This window comes from Rhea pennata, chromosome 16 (assembly GCF_028389875.1).
Source record: "Rhea pennata isolate bPtePen1 chromosome 16, bPtePen1.pri, whole genome shotgun sequence".
Taxonomy (NCBI): domain Eukaryota; kingdom Metazoa; phylum Chordata; class Aves; order Rheiformes; family Rheidae; genus Rhea; species Rhea pennata.
Window position 1 is genome coordinate 15,243,936 of NC_084678.1, and position 20,816 is coordinate 15,264,751.

Consider the following 20,816-nt stretch of genomic DNA (forward strand, 5'->3'; position numbering starts at 1 on the left):
ACAGAGCTGTCCCTCTCCCCCTGCGCATGGGCTAAACCCGCTCCCTTTCCTGTTCAGCAGTGCCCTGTGTTCTCACCCAGAAAACCCCCACGGAGCGCCTGAAAGGCATTTTCTCATAAATGCCGCGGCATCTCTTTTCAGCAGGCATCTCTTGCACGCCAAGCTGGGTTTTACGCCCACGTAGGCGGCATTCGGGGCAAGTCAAGCACCTTCTGTCTACGGCGCAGAGAAAGCCCAAGTGCTCCGCTTGCCGCAGCGGCAAGAGGAGAAGTCGGCGATCCAGGCTGCAGCCTGTGGCAGTGGCTCCCCGTGGGCCTCGGTGCTGGCTGCATGATCTGCTCTAGTAGCTTTTTTTTGCAAATAGACTTAAAGAAAAGGGTCAAAGGATGATTTTGCAAACAAATTTTTAGCATAAGAGCTGTTGAGTAGCAGCATCAAGTAGAATTTTGAGGTGTTGGCCCGTTGCTGGAGTAGCAAAGCCAGTAAATAAAAACATTTCATTTTTCTGTGCTTGTTCTGAAACCGGTCTTTAGTAATGAATTAAAATTTAAAAAACATTAAATACTCAATTCTTGGCTATGAATATTTATGACAATATTGGACTTGCAAATCTAAGGTAATTTAAATGTCAAAACCGGTGTAAAGTCTTTCCTTCAGAGGATAAGTCAGAGAAAATTAATCTTGATTACAAGTCATAACATTGGGAAATTAGCATCTTAGTGCATCAGTGATAAACACTTCTGTACTATCCCCCTTTTAAGCTATATATTTTATAAAGATGAGAATTAATTTTAATAAAAAAATGGCCCTTTACTTAACTAGCTAAGTTATGTAATTAACAGGGAAATCTTGGTTTCATTCATGGTATAGTGATTGTTTCATCTTGCTAAATCACCTCTTCTCTTGCAAGGCCTCTGCCTCCAGAACTGTTTGGAAAGGAATGATTTCTACCTGAGACTGACTCTCTTCTCATGTCAAGGAAGCCTTTCTTTTCCCTAGGAATAAATGCTGTGATTTTTTTAACTGGTGCTTGTGCAAAGGCTGGTGTCAGCAAGCACCAGCATCATCAGCAGATGATGATGATACTGTTGACCTCTGCAGCCACCCTCAGATCCTTAAACCTGCAATCAGAATATTAATTCAAGGAATAGCAATTTACATCTTTAGAGGCAGCCAGAGTTCCCATACAGAATTCAATAAGTTCACTGAACCCAGCACCTCACAAGTGCCTCATCTATTAGCCAGTTTCAAATGCTGGCTACAGCCAGATGCTATGGGGTAAGGTCCACAGAAATTTATAACAGAAAAGAAACCCACCCACAGACAAAACATTTTCCTCATGCCAGTCGTTTAGTGCCTGGATTATGCCTTAAAGCAAAGGAGGTTTCATAAAGACTGCATTCAGTAATGAATTCTCAGTAGCTGTATCAGGAACAAATCTGACATTTGTCCTATTAGTCTCATTTGCAGTCTTATCTTGTGGCATTTAGTTTCACGTGTTCATTTTGCACCTTATTAAAAAAAAATTAATTTTGCAAAGCAGGGAGGCAATCAGGCTAAGGGCTTGTCTTTGTTGTTTGCAGTAGAGCTATGACCTTCTTGATATGTTTTCCCTTGGGATTGTTTCCTGAAGGACCGTGTGCCCTGCACTTCTGCGGATTCAGGGTCACGTTGGCCTCCCCTCACTCCTTTCATCTCCCACTTACACCGCAGAACTGCAGCTTTGAAACCTGCCTGAGGTCCTTGGGATCTGAGCTGTTCAACACAGGGGATTTTAATCAGCCAACAGAGACATTTTCTCACTGAAGGGACATGGCTTTCTTAGCCACCCTCCTCTCCACTAGTTTGGGATTACTCTTTCTGCTACTGCCTTTCCTTGCCCCTGTCCTTAGCCAAAGAGTACTTCCACACTGTGCTCTATAATCTGCCTATATAATCTCTGTGTGTATTTACCTGATGATTTACCTCCAGGATTTTGTGAGGTAGCAGGCTCAGCGCCCTGAAACCAATAGATTCTCTGAGCTCCCTGGAGACACTAGGCCACGATACAACAACTGTTGGTCTTATCTCCCCGGAAAAATGGTTTTCCTCTAAAAATGTACCCCCAGGTTGACACCTGTAATTCTACAGTAAGAGCAGTAGAGTGCACAGTATTACTATGAAAATATCAAATAGACCCTTAAAAAGTAGTCTGGAGGTTTGTGCATGAGTGATCACCCCAATTTCTCTTATAGAGCCCATAGTTTCCCATGCATTATAATGTTTTGAGATGTAAGGTGAAGTCTCCAGGTCAGCCCAAGGTATCCATTAAAGCAATGGTAGATCCATCTCAACTAGCTTTAATACACCTACTTGTGGAAGGCAGTGTTGGCTGTGGCTGAAGAGGTCCAGGCTTTCCATGTCCACCTAGAAGCCTCTTGGAGCTGCCCACACTACTGCAGTGTCAAGCAAATCTTACCAATGCTGGCCCCAGGATCCTCACATGCCACACTGGGGCTCTGCTTCCAGACCAGGTCAACCCATGCATCCGCTTTGCGTGCAGAGCAACCTATCTCGACACTTTGGGCATGGTAATTACTCACTGAAATGTAAACACACAATTGTGTCTGCTTCTGAAGCCTCCTTTGGAAAAGATAGCTCTAACTGTATCCAGCTACCATGCTGTCATTTTTTTATCCCTTTCTGCATTTATCTGAGCCATTTGTTTTTCACTCTTACAACACCAAGAAAAGAAGGTGATACACTCATTGAACTGAGAGTGATTTTTTTTTCTATCCTCTGAATAGGCTTCTTTTTCCCATTCCTCCTCCAGTGCTTTACATCTTCAGCTCTCCATCTCTCTCTTGCAGTAAATATTCTTAACTCCCTGGCTGCAATGGGTGGACTCCGTAAATGTAGTGATGAACAAGCAGTTCTGTGGAGAAACCAGTAGTTTCGCTCATCTCTGTGGAAGCAAAAGTGGTTTTCAAAGCAGGATTGAAAAGAGGAGGTGATTCTTTAGGATCAATGCGAGATGTGCTGCAGGCCAATGACAGCATCATCTCTAACTTTCTTCAGGTCTCAGTAGGTCTGAGCTTTGCATTGTAGCTTAAAAATAATAACGTTGGCCCAGAAAAATACACATCAGGCTGCTGGAGTTTAAAGGATGAATGAGCAGCAGCTCAGAGGTACGTCCTGTAGACTGAGGTCTGGCAGGAGAAGGGGACATGGCTTCCATTGACCCCTCTTGTTTTCCTGTGTAAACAGCCCCTAGATTTGAGCACAGGGACTAAGATGTGCACTAACAAATTTCCTGCTGTTATATTTCTTCATCAACAGCTACAGGAAATACTTAAAAGCCTTATTTCAGCTGCTCCCAAAGTCATCAGGAACAGACCTGAAAAAAATGACTGTAACATAACAGTATTATAACACATCTGGTGGTTAAAGCTGGCTGACACCAGCAGCCTTACCGATCCACTTCCATTCACACTGGGAATGCTAGAGGACCAAGTTTCTCCCAATTCACACCATATTCCTATTTTTGTCCCCTTGCCATTCAGCTTATGTGTTGATGGAGGAAATGTAATTAATGGAGGAAGCCTAGTTAGTGTGTGATAAAGGAAGAAAGACAAATCTTGTTTTGTGTTATATTTATGCCTTGCCCACAGCAAGACAGTGACAAAGTAGAAGGATTTGGCTACCATAAAACAGGTGCTCAGTGAAATACAAATGCACTTTCTTCCTTCAAAAATAGAGATTTGCAGAAAAGTCACTGAAACTTTCTCATGCTCAGCAAGATTTTAAAATCCCAGAGACCTTCATGAGTAGTCCCATGATCATAAATCAGTGAAGCAGGTCTATAAACAAAAACAGATACTACCTGGAAGACATTTTTTCTTGGTAGCAAATCCAATCATCCTGATTAAGAAATGCGTAGTCAGATCTCTCAGAGCTGTAGGAGAGAGATTCAGGAGATGCACACACCCACCCACACCTATACTCAGTGCTATTTGATCCTGTTTGCTTTTGAGAGGTCAGCTACATTTCCGAAGTAGCAGAACACCTTCAAGGAGAGCTGGAGGTCTCTCCAGCCCACTTCAGAGCCTGTTGAGAAAAGGGAGAGATACAGCCTCCTAGGGAGAACTGCCTTGGAAATAGGGACTTCAGGAGGGTCTTACAGCATTAATTTCCTCTAGAGAAAGCCCAAAGTTGCAAGTTACATGGTGCAATGATTTTAACCACAGCCTGTGTAACTGATTTTATTGCACTTGCTTATTGATTTGCGTTGGAATCTAGCAATAATTGCATGGATTTTCTATGTGTCTGTCTGTGGACAACGCTTCTGACTTGGTTGAGAAGAAGCATGAAGACTAGTTCTGGCCTATGCTGTCAAGGGCAGAAGAGGCTGTCCACACTCATTGCTGTTCCTTAAGCATGGTTAAAAGCCACCTGCAGCTCTGCATCCTTTTACAGCTGCCTCTCCACAAAGCCATGGTGGTGCTTAACTCAGTTCTTATCTTGTCCTTCACCTTCTTTAACCCCAGTGTCCCCCGTCCCAGCCAGCTTTCCTTCCCCAATCACTATGCTTTTCCATCACACCTCCAGAAAAAAATTTCATTTCTTAGGTGCAAAGCCACTTTCTCCTAGAAAGATTTCATGGGGAGAGCTGTCAGCTCCCCTGGGGAAAAGTATCTTTCTTAGCGTAATTACATACCCATATAAATACAACCAACCAAAGGCCTTTTTTGTCATTGTAGTAATATCTATATTAGAAATCCTCCTGTTACAGAAGTGCTAAACCCACATTGCTAAATATCACCCCTGTACCAGGAATTGTTTTTTATGTGGATCAGGTGTTATCCTAGGACAGGTGCTGGTTTCTGCCTCTGGCTATGGGGCTAAGATTCAGTACTTCATGTTGAAATTAGTTTGTGTAAGTATATATATATATATATATATATATATAAAAGAGAGAGACAAAAGATCTGCGGTACCATGGCCTAATAATGCAAGTTGAGGAGCAACTATGGTATTTTCTTAGTAAATTGAGGAGTATTCCAAACTTCAGTTTTAAAGTTCAGACTCCCCAGAGAGATTGTTAGATTTTAATTGCTACCTTAATCAAAGTTTATTAGTGCTAACCAAGGCTTCTCATGGATTTAAAATTCAACCATTTGTCAACTACTAATTATTTTAAGCAGTCAAGCTGTTATTTTGCCAGCTATATTAATGCAACTTCTCAGCATATGTGAAATACTAAAAATAGCTTCAGAATATTTGATCCTGAGACATAATTCAACAGACAAAGCATTCTTTGCAATGTTCTCGCTTGTCTCTCAGATGCCTATACCATCTCTTAGCCTTTTCTACAGGACTGCCTCCATCTCCTCCCAAAGAACATGCAAAACCAGAATCAAGCCCAGTGTGTTTCGATAGGAGAAGGATGTGTTCTTTTCATTTTCTCTTAGTTAATTCTCTCTTGAAGCACATGCTTCATGCATCAGGCTGAAGGTTTGAGTTGCTAGCTTGGCTTATAGTAAAGTCTCTACATAAAATCTTCAAAACCATCCTGGGTGTTGGAGCTCATTCTGCAATTCCCCTACACACCCACTCCCTCTAATAAGTATGTGGCTGCCTGCGACTCAGCTCATTTCACCTGCCAGTGAAATCCCCATTTCTCCCCCTGTAAAGGGCAGGAGAGAGATGCGACCCTGCAGCTTCATATTCCTTATGTTCTGGTGTGGCAGGGGCTTTGCCTCCCACTGCCTGGATCCACCTTCGATGTTGGTAGCAGAGAGGAGCCCATCACTCCATTTCTGCATGACAGTGCTCACCTGCAATATCAGCACGGGTTGAGTGTAAAATCGAAGTCTTATAGTCACCACGTGGGCACAATAAACCCTTAGTTTTCTGTCACGATACTGTGCGTTGTCAAGAAAGTGTGGGAAGAAAGAAATCAAACACCACTTCATTTAACTGCTTACTGGTCTTGGTATTTAGAGGTCTGTGCTTTATATATTTCCATGCTGGTGGTTTTGTGTCTTTTGTTTTATTTTACTTCTGAATATTGACTCAGAAATTCCCACGCTGTAGGCAAAAGCCATCCCTATCAATTATCAGGACTGAAATAACTCAATATTACCAAAAGACAGAACAAGAAAAGTTAAGGTGTAATTAACCGTCACCCTGGTTTCACCAAAATGTAATTATTTTTGACTTGCTTCAGGACAACTAGACCTGAGGTGTAAAGTTGGGCCCAGCAAACATACTGACAGCAAAACTGGGTAAATTTAATTAATTAAACTTGTAGCTCAATGTACCCAACCATAAAAAACTAAGAAAGAAGTTTCTTGATGGAGGAAGTAAACAAGATTTCAATCTTTTAGACTGATTATAGCATGAAAGAGAATTATTTCTTTTGCTTTGTCACTTCTTTTTTTCCCCCTTCACCAGGTATGGGGAGAGAGCAGCCATCCTGGGCATTTTATCTTCCACATCTCCCTCTTAAGTCAGTAGCAAAAGACTCTGGATTAACTGAAGTGAGATGCTGAAGTTGCCAAAAACAACTTCATCAAGTATAAATCAAGTGAGGTGTTTTCTTTCTTTTTTTCCCCCTCCTCTTTTTTGGTAGCAGTTTTACTCTTGTGTTTTGTTTTGTTTTGTTTTTTAATACTCTTTTATCCTTCAGTTTTACTGAGAGATAAAGATGAATGTCCATAACGTAAAACACAGCATTTTGCAACAAATATCTTAAAACCAGGTGCCTCTCACACCTTCACATTTGCTCAGTTCTCCAGTATACCTCTCCAGGATCTCCTGGATTTCATAGCTTGGTCTCTTTCTTTGGGGACCAGAAGAACCATTCAGGTTTGAGACTGGCATCCCGAAGATCAGGAAAGGAGGAAGTTTTTTCTTGTGAACAGTGATAATGAAGAAGATTTTCTGGCGTTTAGCAAGGTAACAGGGAGCTCTGAGGTCCCCAGAGAGTTGGATACTCAGGTATTATTCCTGTGTACAATTAGGAATAATAAGCCTCATATCAAACACTTATGTATGAATCATGTCTTTTTGCTATTACCTCCAGTAAATCTGAAAATACTTTAACCACAGGATTAAAACTGTACATAGAAATAATGTTAAATGATCTCATCAGGAATCCAGTCAAGCTCAGGAATGCTACTGTTACTCAGTGCTCTGACATCTTCACAAATCCCATCTTGGGCAAGAGATGCGTTTAAGTTGGTCTGCATCAGATGTTTTTTCTTATGAACAAATGATTTCTCCATGAAGGGAGATTTATGAATGGGAAAACTGGTAGAATGTTTTTGCCATAGCAATGATAGATTTTTTTGTCTCTATGCAATTTATTTCCATCTGTTCTGTATCTGATTAACTCCTACAGCGTGTGTGATTAACTGTACTTCTCGAGATCATTAGCTGTTCTGCATTCCCATTATATTTCATCACTGTGGGGCCTCACACAGGCTTTAAAATGTTACATGTTAATTGTTCTTAATATCCTAATCTGCACTCACTCTCTTGCAATGTTCATGGATGTAAGGAGAGAAGGCTTGTTACCAGGAAAACATCACTATGTTGGAGCAAATACAAAATGCTAATGAAAATGCAGTTTAAGTGGATCCACTTTCTGATCTCAATACTAGAGCAAAATTAAACTCTAAGGAGTGAGACAGAAATGTGGAAAAGAGATCTTAGATGGCTTTTTATTTCCAAACCCATGCCAAGAGGAGTTCACACTCTCACTCTGCCAGTTGAATTTGTGTCAGTCTTTGACCCTAGCAGACTTCAGTTTCCTTCTTTTTGGTTATGAAAAATGCTTGTCTCCTGACAGGGCTTCCTGTACAGTGTAGGTAAAATGTTCAAGCTGTGAATGAGCACAGAAATAATCTAATCACAACTAGCACTTACCCTGTGATCTTTTGGCCCACTACAAATTTAGGACTATGCCCTTAATCCCCACACTGCCAAGGGTGACAGAAAGGCCCAATGGGACAAGGTGCCATATTCCATGTCCCACTCTGTGCTCAGTAATGAAACCGAGCTGAGCCAGCATCCAGTCCAGCAACATTTCCTTACTCCTTTTATTGTTGGAAACATACGAATTCTGGGGAACCTTTTGGAAGAGTTTGTGTCTGTTGTCAGCCGTTCTCCCAGGTAGGTATCTGGATGCTGCTGTATTTCCCCATTGGCGCTGCTTAGCTGTGTCCTAGCTTCAGAAGTTGCCTCTGTAATTGGTAGCTGACTGTAACATTTTGGCATTAGATACCTGTGCCTGTGAACAATGTTTTGAATCATTAGAACCTTTATTTTAAATGTCTCAGGATGATATTTAGTGCTTTAGAAAAAGCCTCACTGGGTTAGAGTTAAGCTGCTCCTCAATCTTTTTGGTTTATGCTTACAGCTCCCAGAAGATGGACAGGGAGCCATCTGAGATTAGATTAGAGCAATTCAAGCTATCATACTCTGTTGCCTTGGATATGAAATATGGAACCCGTAGTGACCTAGAGCTAGGTATAATAGTCTAGGATTTAGAGTGCGATAATAACCGTAGTCTTCTGTGGCCACTTCTCATATTGTTTTAAATATTAGCAGCTGGATTTCGGTATCTTTAATCAGAGGCCTTTGATCCTCCAATTAAGGTAACAATGGGATATAATGTCTATTATCAAATTTTTGTGTACTATTTCTGGTTACTGGGGAAAAGGGGGAATCATTTCACTTGGCACGCAAAACCCCTCTGCTCTCTGCGTAGGGGTTGCACCACCGTCTGGAGGTACAAGAGGACCTCGCTGGGGTGGCAGGGTGTGAGCATACATACATGCAGCTGTGGAACAGACACAGAGCACTTAAAGCTACCCCTGCTGTCCACATCTCGGGGCAGCTTTGATGCAAGGATAACAGCTATGTCAAATTGCATCACACTCTCAGGGGTATTTTCAGTAGCAGCCACCAGCAATAAAATGTGACAGGCAGATATGTGTAAGTTAAAACTAGAAACGTGTAAAGATCAAGCCCTTGTTCAAATACCTTGTTAGAGCTCCAAATCAAACACAGGCTTTGTCACCTGGCCCTATTCCTATTTATCCATTATTTATATTTCCACACTGGGACACACTTGTCTTGGAAAAGGACCAGTGTACATATTCTGCTGTACAAGTCCTCGTAGTCAACTATTTCAGGCTTGTTAGGTTGTTCTCTTACTTTCATATTCTTTTAGGCTTCTCCAGATCTGTAATTTAATTCAGACATTTATTAAATAAATGACCTGAGAGATGAAAGATTAAATACTAAAATTTGGTGCTAAGTTATACTCTAAACCAAGCTACACTGAAATTATGGAAATGCCTCTCTGTTTTTCCCTTTCCAGGATATCGTTTTTCTGTTTCCACATTCTTCCCTCTCCCAGGTATTGGCTATAAGAGCTGTTGCTGTTTACTTTCATCACTCACAACTGCAAACCTGTCCTGCCCTGTTATATCTAAGGAATGGCATTTAGCTGATAACTGCTAAATACTTGGCATGGAAATTTGGAAAGCTATGCAAAAGCAGGATTTAATTAGATGGTAATTTATTTTCTGGAAAAGAAAAATCTTTGCATTTTATCAGATACATTCTGTGAACATCAAATATGAGTATCACTGCCAAATGTTCTTTTTGGCATGGCAATGCAATGTGCATTTCCTTTTCCTGCTTTGTCTTCCACAGGTTGCCTTATCAAGAATTATGGTGGTTTGCTTATTAAAGGCTGAAATTATCCACTGGGTTGTTAAAAAAATGCTAATTCTGGACACTGAGTGAGATAACCAATAATTTTGTAAAGTACATTTAGTCAAATAAGTTTTTTTGGCAGTGAAATGTTGATGTAGCAGAACGTGCTTTTGTGATTGACATATGCTGACAATACTGCCTCTACAGTCAGGGGGAGGATAATTTACTTTTCATTTCCATTGGAAATGAGGTGAACCAGAATGTGGTAGATTGTTAAATCTCATTTATGTGGTTTGATTTACTCAAAAGTGTATGCTGAATGATACTGTTCACCCTTAGGAGCTGAGTTCTCTCTACCGTCGCTTCCAGGAAACCAGCAAAGGTGTATCTTCTCCTGAGATGCTTTTCAGCCCTTTCTGGGTTTAGCAGCCATTTCCCAAGGCATATCCTAAGGATCCAAGATTGCTGAACTGATAGAGAGCCTCTACATGAAGAAAGATTCCAGTAGAAAGCTGGAAGAATCAAAGCTGGTTTCCTTGCCATGCCTGAAGGTGTTTCTCAGCCAGGTTTTGAGGAAGCTGAAGGCTTCCCACAGGCAGATATGATGAGAGGAAATGCAGACTGAGATAAACTTAGTCAGTCCAGGTGAGTTTTCAGCAGCTGGCTGTTCCCTGCTTCTCGTCCTCTTCAGTGGTGTTTTTTGTCCCCAGACAGGAGGGAGAACAAATCCTTATGCCCCAGCGGCAGTACTCACTGCTGGAAACAAACCCTTGCCACGTCAGGTCCTCTGGCCTTGCCTCTCCCTCAGCTTTGGTCAATCTTTTTGGCAAGCATCTGCCTTTGTCTCAGGACACATGTTGCTGTCTGAACCCAGTATTTAGTGTTTGGTGTCACTTCCTCATTAATCAGGTGCAGGAGGCACCTCCACGCCTTCCTCCTGTGTCTCATTCCAATGGTTTTACCAGGAGGAACCACTCTGGTCTCTGCCACGAAAACTTAGTCATAATTCAGGACAAAAGAGTTATCACTTCATCTCAGGCTGCTTGTCTCCAGCTGTCCAACACATCTGCTCATGGTAACTTGCTCCTGCTGTCACTGGTTCCTGGCAGGTTTCTCTGAAATCTAGAGCTGCTGGTTTGTGGGATGCACCAGTGCCATATGACATAGCACAGTACTACCCTAGCTACTGGCATTTCCTACTTCGGCATTTTTATTTTGTGCTTTATGTTATGTATTTGTTTAGGAAAAGAGATCTTTTCATGGCTAAATACAAAATAAATTCAAATAAATATTTATGTTTTTCAGTTTCAATAAAAGCATTTTGTGATACAAATTTTTCATTCAAAATATTTTGGATCATTCTGGTTTTTGCCTTTTTTTTAAAATTTATTTTACTAGTAAGTAAAATAGTAAGTACTTCCAGTGGTCATGTTTAGTTACCCTATCTCCAGGAAGACTAGATATAGGCTTTAGCCTGATTTTAAACTTTAAACTGATTAAGCAGTCTCAGACCTAGTAAAATACCTAAAAATATCTGTTAACAGTTCTATACCCTTTCAAAAGTTTGCACTGAAGAATCATAGAAATAGTCACTTACTGGCATTCAGATGATTCAGGCAATCAGATCTGGCTTGGAGCAAAACTGCCCTACTGCAGCTAGGGCAGCATCTTCCTCTGATGTTCTCTCAGGTGCAATAAAGAGTTTCTAATCATGGAATTTACCCTTGCTTTTACATATTTTCCTCCTGCTTTAAAAATAACAGTCCCTAATGTCACAGAAAAAAAGCAAATCAGAAAGCAAATACCAGGACTCCACTAAATCTCCTTTTCCTCACCTGAGTGAGCTTCCCTTTTGAGTGCTTTAAGTGTGGGGTTGCCAGTTAGGAAGGTTTTTGCTGCCGATTTTTAAAGGGGAAATGCCCCGTGAGTTTAATTGAAAATCAAAAGTAGCTCAGCACAATTATATGCAGATATGATTCCTTAAGGAAAGATTTTGATCTTATATGAAAGTCTTAACATTAAATTACAAGGAAGCGGAGCAGACTCGTACAAATGCTTGAGCCATTGCAGAGTGACTAGACAAATTCCCTTCGTACCTTCTGACCCCTCTCCGCTCGTCCCTAGCCCTCAGCAATGCACATCTTCCCTTAGCAAGCGGTGGGGCCTGCAAACTGGTCTCTTCTATTTTCCTTGCATGGAGACAGAGGTAAGCTTTTCCTTTGGCACAATGATACTAGATAAAAACTTTTTAGGGGGGGAGTTTGCCACTGTGTTGTCCCCTTAGAGATGCTGCTCCAGGGTACTGTGCAGAAATAGATGAGTCATGACCTGGGCAGTTAAAGACCCCTCATGTGCTGGGACAGGGTGGAAACACCTGACCTGGATGGCTTCCAGCAGTCCCTGGAAGAGCTTGTTCTGGTGGCTGGGCTGGACATGCAGTCGAGGACCACTGCCCTGGGGTAAGGCATAGAGCAAGCTGCATCTTTACTCTCTGTAAGTGCATAAAATTCCTCTAACAGATGTAGTTTTCCCCCTTTTCCTTTTCAAATATATAGACACTGAAGTCTGTGTTTGCAGGAAGAGGGGAAATGGAATTTTTCAGTTCCCAGCTGAAAAAACATCTCTTTCCAAAGAGGTCTTTGGGTATGTGTTCCTCCAAAAGTGACCCTAGAGCACTACTGAATAAACCTTTGCAAAACCTCAAATTTACAGGACCTATTTAAGCCCTGTGGGGAGTCATTAAGCTAAGTTATATGCCTATCTTACCTATCACCACTGTGAATGAACTGATGTATGCTTTCAGTGGTAACCCAGGGAAACCATGGCAGCTGAATAATTTGAGGGACAACTTGGCAAAAGCAAATCACATCTCATGAAGCTCAGCAGAGTCAGGGGAATTGTTTTCAGTACAAAAGACTAGGAAAAGTCACAAACCGAAAATCTGGGTTCTTGTTTGGTTTCATTTGATTTTGCTTGTCCATTCCCCTGTGTTTCTCCGACCCTCCTATTTTGAAAGAATAAGAAAATTCACATCACGCTGAATTCTCCAGTCTCCTCCTGCTCAGATAAACAACAAAAAGTAGGATTTTTATTGAGCTGATTATTGAGATAGGCTGATAACTGTCTTTTTCCCCTGCAGAAGTATGGCTTAATTTCCATGAATTTCCATTTATCTTCTCATGAGCTTATGAAGCCCCATCGCTAGCCTTGCTCTGTCTTCTGTGCCCTGCAAAACCCTGGCTCAGTTTAAGGCTTCGTATGTGGGGCTGAATTTAGGCTTCCTCTGGCAACAGAGGGCTAAGAGAAAGCTAGGATGAAAAGTGTGCCAGGAGATGTGATTAACAAAATGGACCCACAGCAAGGCCAAGCCACTTCTCTCAAAGTCTGGGTGACCCTTTGTGCATGGGAGGTGATCCTGCCCCTCTACTCAGCCCTGGTGAGGCCACATCTCTTGTACTGTGTCTAGTTCTGGGCTCCCCAGGACAAGAGAGGCATGGAGCTACTGGGGAGAGTCCAGCGTAGAGCTACGAAGATGATCAGAGGGCTGGAGCATCTGCCCTATGAGGAACGGCTGCGAGAGCTGGGCTTCTTCAGCCTGGGGAAGAGAAAACTGAGGGGGGATCTTATCAATGTGTACAAGTACCTGAAGGGAGGGTGTCAAGGGGACAGGGCCAAACTCTTTTCAGTTGTCCCATGTGACAGGACAAGAGGCAATGGGCAGAAACTGAAGCACAGGAAGTTCTGCCTGAACGTGAGGGGGAATTTCTTCCCTGTGAGAGTGACGGAGCGCTGGACCAGGTTGCCCAGAGAGGTTGTGGAGTCTCCTTCTCTGGAGATCTTCAAGGACTGCCTGGATGCAACCTGTCTAACATGCTCTAGGTGACCCTGCTTGAGCAGGGGGGGGTTGGACGAGATGATCTCCAGAGGTCTGTTCCAACCTTACCAATTCTGTGATTCTGTGAAAAGAGCCAACTGCTATCACTGCCGTGGCTTGTGCTCCTCCCAGAGCACAAAAGAGCCAGTCTGAGCCTCATCCAAGGTTTGCACACATGGCTCTCACTGCCCCCTCATCCTGAGCAGCTCTTGTCCTCTCGGTGTCCTGTGAGGGGATTGTCATCTCCATTTCATGCTCAGTGAATAAGGCCGAGGGTAAACTGAGGACCATACACATAAATATTTTTAGGTGTCTTCACTCTGCTCCTCCATATTGATATCAGACAGTTGTGGCCAAGCTGAGATTAGATTCCAGGAGAAACAAAACCAACCAGCCTTGAGTGTTATTGTCCCAGTAGCGCTGGAAGTAACGGTTATTATTTTAAGCAAGACAAAGTGCAGTTCAGTCCCAAGGAATAATATTGCAATAGCAGCATGGAAGTAGGTTAGTGTTTCATTCTCTCTTGCCAGTGGCAAACATTGTAGTATTGAATTTTCTGTTTCTTTTTTTTTTTTCTTTCTTTCTTTCTTTTTTTCTTTTCTTTTTTTTTTTTTTTTTTTTTTTTTTTTTTTTCCCATGAGGATTTAGCACACAGTTACAGGGGTTTTTTACACTGGAGAGCTGTCCATGCTGAGGTTTTCTGTACAGCTTTGTGCTTCTGCAATATGTTCAGACTTCAGACATCACTATCCATCATGATGCCAAGTAGAGATGTTGGATTTGTTGATTTACATTGATGCAATTGTATCAATTTTAATGGAGAGTAGAATCAAACTGAACCTTTCTTGATGATAGCAGAGATGAGCCAAGTCACTCTGGTTGTGGATCCAAACAACCCTGAATACTGAAATAGTTTTGATACAGTATCACACAAAAAGTCCTTTTCATGATGAGCCAACCTAAAGCCCTAGATTTTCAGGGAAAAGGTGAACACTACTTTCATTTCTCCTATCCTGGTGAGAGGCATGTGTTTTGTGAGATGTCAGGGCCCTCAGAAAAAATGGCTGTTAGTGAAGGGAAAGTAAAAAAAAAAAAAGCTGCAAAAAAATGGAAAACTGTTATGGTCTTGTGAAATAGTAAACATTTTGCTTCAGCATTAGATATGAGTGCTTTGGCGCTTGAGTCGTTTTCCCACATGGGAGATCTGCATCTTTAATTTTTGACTGATTGCTTCAAGTAGATCCCAGAGAGAGCTCTGTAAGGTACATAAAGACACAAAGGCTCACAAAGGTGTTCATTGACAGCGATAGCTCTTTTAGTCCCACAGACAGTAAAAATTTCAGCACTGTAGAAAATCCCATTAAACACCTATATAAGGTTTTCTGCTCCTAAAGACCTTTGAATGTGTAGTTCTGGGATCTCAGACCAGCTTTTCTTGAAGTCAGTGGGGAACATTCTGTTGTCTTCCTAGAGAGGTATTTGAGGCATCAGCGCCAGTAGTGTGCAAAGTCACCTGAAAATGAAGTGTTACTGCATTGCCATACAGAATTGACTGGGGTCTGAACTTAACAAAACTCAGAAAACATAACACTGGAATACAAAGGGCTCAGAGGAGGGAGATCAGCTTTTGTAGCTTTTATTGTGCTTAGGAGTTTGTGCTTGCAAATAATTCTTTCCCCAAATTAAAACTTTCTGCCTCTGGGGAAAATATTGAATTTTTTTAAACTATATGAGAGTTTTGGTACAAATGAAGACAGGGGAAAAAATCTTTAAATATAGCCTTTCATGGAAAGCATGCAATTTTTACAATTTGACCATAACAATTCATAAAAGGGAAAGTCAATACTATTCTAGACAGTTTCTCAAGCTCTTTGCAAACAGTATAATTAAGGAATGAATCAAGATTTTAAAGAAAGCTTGGAAAAGACTTTTTGAGCTCTGTGTAATTATATTAGGCAAGACTAATTTATAGCTAGGGCAAAGTTTTTGAACAAAAGCCAACCAGCTCTGAATCTCAGGTGACAGAGTTAAGTATTTCCCTTTACTGATTTGCAAACATTGTTCAACAGGTAGGAGAGAAGGGCATTTAGCAGCTAAAGCAGTAGAAATAGATATGTAAGACCACAGGGCTCATTTCTGAATCTGACCTGATAAGCTTGGACAAGTCATTTCACCCTTGTGTGCTACAGTTCAGCCCAGCTGTATTGTATAGGGTAAATAAATAAAATCAGTTCTTTATATAAGTACAAATTACTCTCTTGGAGAAATTGTATCTCTCTGTACCAGATGAGAACTTGGTCCCTGCTGCTTAATGATGTTTCCTAGTGTCTTGAGAAGACACCAAAAGATAAATCATTTCTTATATTCAGATGACAGGCATGATGTCTGTTATCTTTTAGAAGGTAAAGATAGCTTAGAAAAGTACTATATCTTTTAAAAAAGAAGCCATTAACAGCTTATAATGGTGGTGTGTCTCTAGGAATTTCCTCAGGAAACTGTCCATAGAGGAGTACTGTTGTTATTACTAGCATAAACCAAGCGAGATGTTCTCACGACTGTGGGTTGCTAGAGACAAAACTCAGCTGGTATTTTTGTTAAATGCATCAAGCTCTGGAGCACATAGTGTTCAGGGACTTGACCTAACTAAAGAAAACTTTGGCAACAACAATGCTGCCTGTCTTTGCCAAAAGAGGAATTGTATCTTTCTTAAATTTATGAAAAAAAGAAACTTAAGTGCTTCTAATTGTTGGTGCACCTGCTACCCCTATGCTTATGTGCTACTTAATTCTTTGTTTTATGGGTACTGTGTTGCATTCTGTGTGGTTTGGGGTTCTTTTTCCATGCTTATCTTCAACTCTGGCATTTCTGAATCCCTCCAGAGCAAAGAAAATACTATATTTGGATATACAGCTGATAAATGCCTGCATACTTTGGTGCGCATGCTGCATGTAGGTGAAGAGGGGATGTCTCCACCAAAGAAGATGAAGCACTCATTTGCAGATGAGACTTTTGTAGTTCTTCAGTCTACAAAAATGTGATTGGCTTAGGACGCAGGGTTACTTCTGTATTTTAGGGTACTCGGGTGCAAGAGTAATGTGGCTATTTGGTAGAAAAAGTTAGAATGTTTGGAACACTAAGACATGCGCAAAACCCCCTGTTGTTTTTGCTATTTTATTATTTTTATTGTTTTATCATTTTTAATAAAACTGCTTCCATAATTCTAGTGATTTACAACATGCAGTTTAACTACTATTAATATTTTTAAATTTTAGAACTGTCCCAGTATATGACATGTTATGACCTGTAAAGCTTCCAAGAGATGTGAGTTATCACAGAGGTTTGTGGGGAGGAAAACCCTGCCTGTCTGGTGATGTTGTCTGTCAACCCCTGTGAATGTACAGCCAGTGTCCATGCCACTGCTTTCATTGCAAACAGGCAGGCAGAAAATCTTAACTTCTAGTCAAAAGATATCATAAGAAGTGGAAGTGAAAGGCATGAAACTAACAAGTTTTCTGTGCAAAGATCAAGGTTAAAATAGAGATCTTAATGTAGGTACAGTTGCACCAATTCAGTTCCTACAAATGTATAGTTCCCACTGTCTTAGATCACTGAAAGACATGAGAGAGAAAGCATCATTTTCAACAGCTTGAGCCATGGGACATTAAACCAATGGGAAAACTTTAAGTGAATTTTGATTTGGTCCCCACTCCTCACAGTGATGCGATACACTTCCTCCTGAGCCATACTGTGGAGAGGAAGATTCTTCTTCTCAGTCCCTGTGTGCTGATGAGGAGGGCACCATCCTGTCACGTCAGCCTTGACACAAACTCACAGGCAGAACTATAGGTGTCTCTTCTTCCCCAGGCTGCCTCTTATTAAATTTGTTTCCAGTTGGGTCTATAGACAGCACAGAAGGCATTCAGCGAGACTTCCTGCTTTTCTTTGACACGAACAGTGACTTCCACTTGATTCAATCACTGCTTAATCTGATCCTCCATTTAATTTTATCAAAACTGTAGTAATCAAATAATTTGTACTAAAAACAATATAACTTCCACTTGTTTATTCCAATCAATTTTAATCCTTTAAGGCACAAGGTTTATTGGATAATTTGATCAGCAGATAACAAAAAGCTGTCATTAAACCTACCAGGAAAGGCCATAACACAAAAAAGAGAGTAAAAAGGTTCCAAGGAGAGTTCATAATAAAGAAAATATACAGTAATATACTGTTACTTAGAAATCATTCTGTGCACAATGAAAGCTAAAAACTGTCCTGCTGTTCACAAGATAAAAAGATCAATAGCATATTTCGGTCAAGAGATTCCTGGTGATGAACTGCACTGAAAAGGGGAATATAACATAATTGGATGCAGGAGACTTTGTCTTTGTTGAGGCTGACCCACCTGAATGAATGCATGTCAGTGTTTAAGCTTCCCCTCTGTGCAATAAGCCTTCTTCTTCAAAAGCCAAAAACAGCAAAGAACTTATATTTCCATGGCATGCTGTTTGTTTCTTGCTGTGTGAAATAAAATACAATCTCTTGGTTCATCGATTGTTCTCCTCCCATGACTGTGCCACATTTTTTCCTCACAGGTCAACACCTTCATCTCTTTCGTGTTCCCCATGGTCGTCATTTCTGTGCTGAACACTATCATTGCCAACCAGCTCATGGTCATGTTCAAGCAGGCTGCCCAAGAAAACCAGGTTTGCACTATCGGAGGGCAGCAGACGATGCTCAGCATGTCCATGGAGCCCAGCCGGGTGCAGGCCTTGAAGCATGGCGTGAGGGTCCTACGTAAGTACTCACACACTTCGGCACTGAGCAGGCTAGAGGTGTCTATGTAAATGTGCTTTGATGAGTAACAGATTGAAATTGGTAAACACTTTTGTTCAAAACATACCTTCAATGAAAAATAGCTTTTTTTGAATCCCCGAAGTGCCCCCAAATGATTCAACATTTCCAAAGTTGTCTGGTTTTCTTCTCATAGCCAAAATTTGGGGGAAATTTTTTTTTCCTCTTTTACTGTCTTCCCTTCTTCTTCAATTTATTGTTGAGTTGCCAAGAGTTTTTTAGAGAATTTTATCATCTATTTTCCTTTTTATTTTCTTTTTCTCTCTTAGTCACTTTCCTCAGTCCTAATCTTCATTTAAAGGATAAAAGGAAGTTTCATATTGAAAAAGGGAGCAAGGGAGAGAGAGAGATTTAGACACTATTTATTGTGTTCAATGGAGCAGAAGTTGAAAAATGAAAATTCTGAATTTAAGGAAAAAATCATATTCTGTGAAATAGAAACAACTTGAGAATAATGTTTTCTGTTTTGTTTTCTACTTTTGCCAAGTTCCAGTCTGAATACCTCCCTTTCATATGTTGCTGTTTTCAGACTGAGTGGATCAGGGGATTGGCATAGTTTAAAAACCAAAAAAAACTCATCTTGCAGGATTGGTTTTGAATGGATGGACTTGAACATTCATCTCATTTGGATTCATTAGGTGCATAAGCCATTATGCTGGAGCAAAAGAGGAAGAGCAAGTGCAGCAAAGTGAGGGGTGTGGGCTGTGCACTGAGTCCAGAGTAGCTAGGAGACACAAAGGTAGTGTTTTTTCCAAAGACAGCACGTCCCGGAGCTAGGGGGAGAGAGGCAGAGGGCTTTGCAAAAACTAGCTACAGTCTCAATGTAGAAATGCACTTTAAGCATATTGTTAAATTGATTCCTTTTCCAGAGAGGGCTTCATTACAGGCTTAGAGCTAAATATGCATGTAAGTGCCATCCTGTGTAATTATGCTCCTCATTAACCAAAATTTAAATACCAAGTCAGTTTAATGATATCTCCAGTTTTGCTAACAGACTCATATGGGACTTGGATCTGTATTTAGTGATACATGCAAAACTTTTAAAACATTCCGAATTGCCTGTAGAGTGGACTCATAGCACAGAATTTGCAGCCAGGTTAACATTATCCACAGTGAATTAGACACACAAACTCCTGTCAGCTGTTATGAGCAGAGACTTTCAAAACTCAGTGTTAATGGGTTTCTTTCTCTTGCACTCAAAGAAAAAGAATTGCTGTGATGTGTTCTCTGCTTTATTAAAGGTGTATGGAAAATCAATTTTCCTCTGAAGATATACACATAGGAGAAAAGAGTTTCTCGCAGTCATAGCTTTGACTCAAATTTCAAATTTCCTCTCTCTGTTGGAAAAAAAATGTGACCAAATGACTCAGATTTTTAAGAAAAGGTTTCTGATCAATTCAGTCTTTTTCTAATGTTTCTCCTCTTCAAAACTAACTCCCAATTGTTTCAAATGTGAAATAATGCTAAAATGTAACTTTCTGTTGCTTTGCTAGCAAAATATTTTTTACATAATCCTATATACTAGATATTTTATAATAACCCAGAGATAACTTCACTGCACACCGGAAAACTTGAAGTGAGACCGTGACAGAAGCAATCATTGTACTCTCTGCAATGACACTTACTACTGCATTTACACATAACCGGGGTCAATCCATCTGAACCTCCTGTGTTGCTCTGATTAGTACAGCAGCAGATTGCATGTCTTCTCTCTCCAAAAGTTTCCAAAACCAGCCTACACGGTGCCCTATAAACACACTGCTCAAAAAAATATCTCAGATAGGGCTAAATATTAGGGCCAATGTGTGATAAGCAATGCGTAGTAGCTCCAGATGAATTCTGACCATGGTGGGAGAGGTCCCTGCTTCTCCCCAAGTCCAGTGCCTGGCTGTGGGGGAAGGTGACTCAGATTTGTATCCTTTTCTGGGAGCAAAATGTCTCACTATAACCATAATGCTGTAGATTTCTCAAAGTACACACATGGTCCTCTTTTATTCTGCTTTTTCATTTGGTTTCTTTTTTTTCTTTCTTTTTTTTTTTTTTTTTTTTTTTTTTGGCTTGTGCTTGTAAATAGAACTCCTCAAATCCCACAGGGCTGATGAATTTTTTAAATGGATGAGATGGATGACAAAGGGGATTGAGCAACGCAATATTTTTTGCGTGTCCCGGTGATCTGTGCTGGGAGCCAGGACTGATTTTTGGGATTCCTTTCATGAGTTGCAGTTCTGCTCCCACAGTACTTTGTACTCAGTGGTTTGCAAACTCTAACCAAATCAAAATACACAAGAAAGACATTTTTTTTTTGTCCCAAACCAAATCAGTATGCATCAGAAATTTCAAGAAAAAGCCTCATTTTGTGGCACTTCTAGATGAATTT

At 40.8% G+C, this 20,816-nt stretch overlaps 1 protein-coding gene across 1 annotated transcript in view; it reads left to right on the top strand.

The window, feature by feature from the left end:
* The window catches only part of NTSR1 (neurotensin receptor 1), a 59,769-nt gene that overhangs the window by 25,755 nt on the left and 13,198 nt on the right, over positions 1-20,816 (top strand). The window contains exon 2 of the mRNA XM_062589504.1: positions 18,181-18,382. Within this exon, the coding sequence (XP_062445488.1) occupies positions 18,181-18,382 (202 nt within the window). The remainder of the gene's footprint in view (positions 1-18,180; positions 18,383-20,816) is intronic.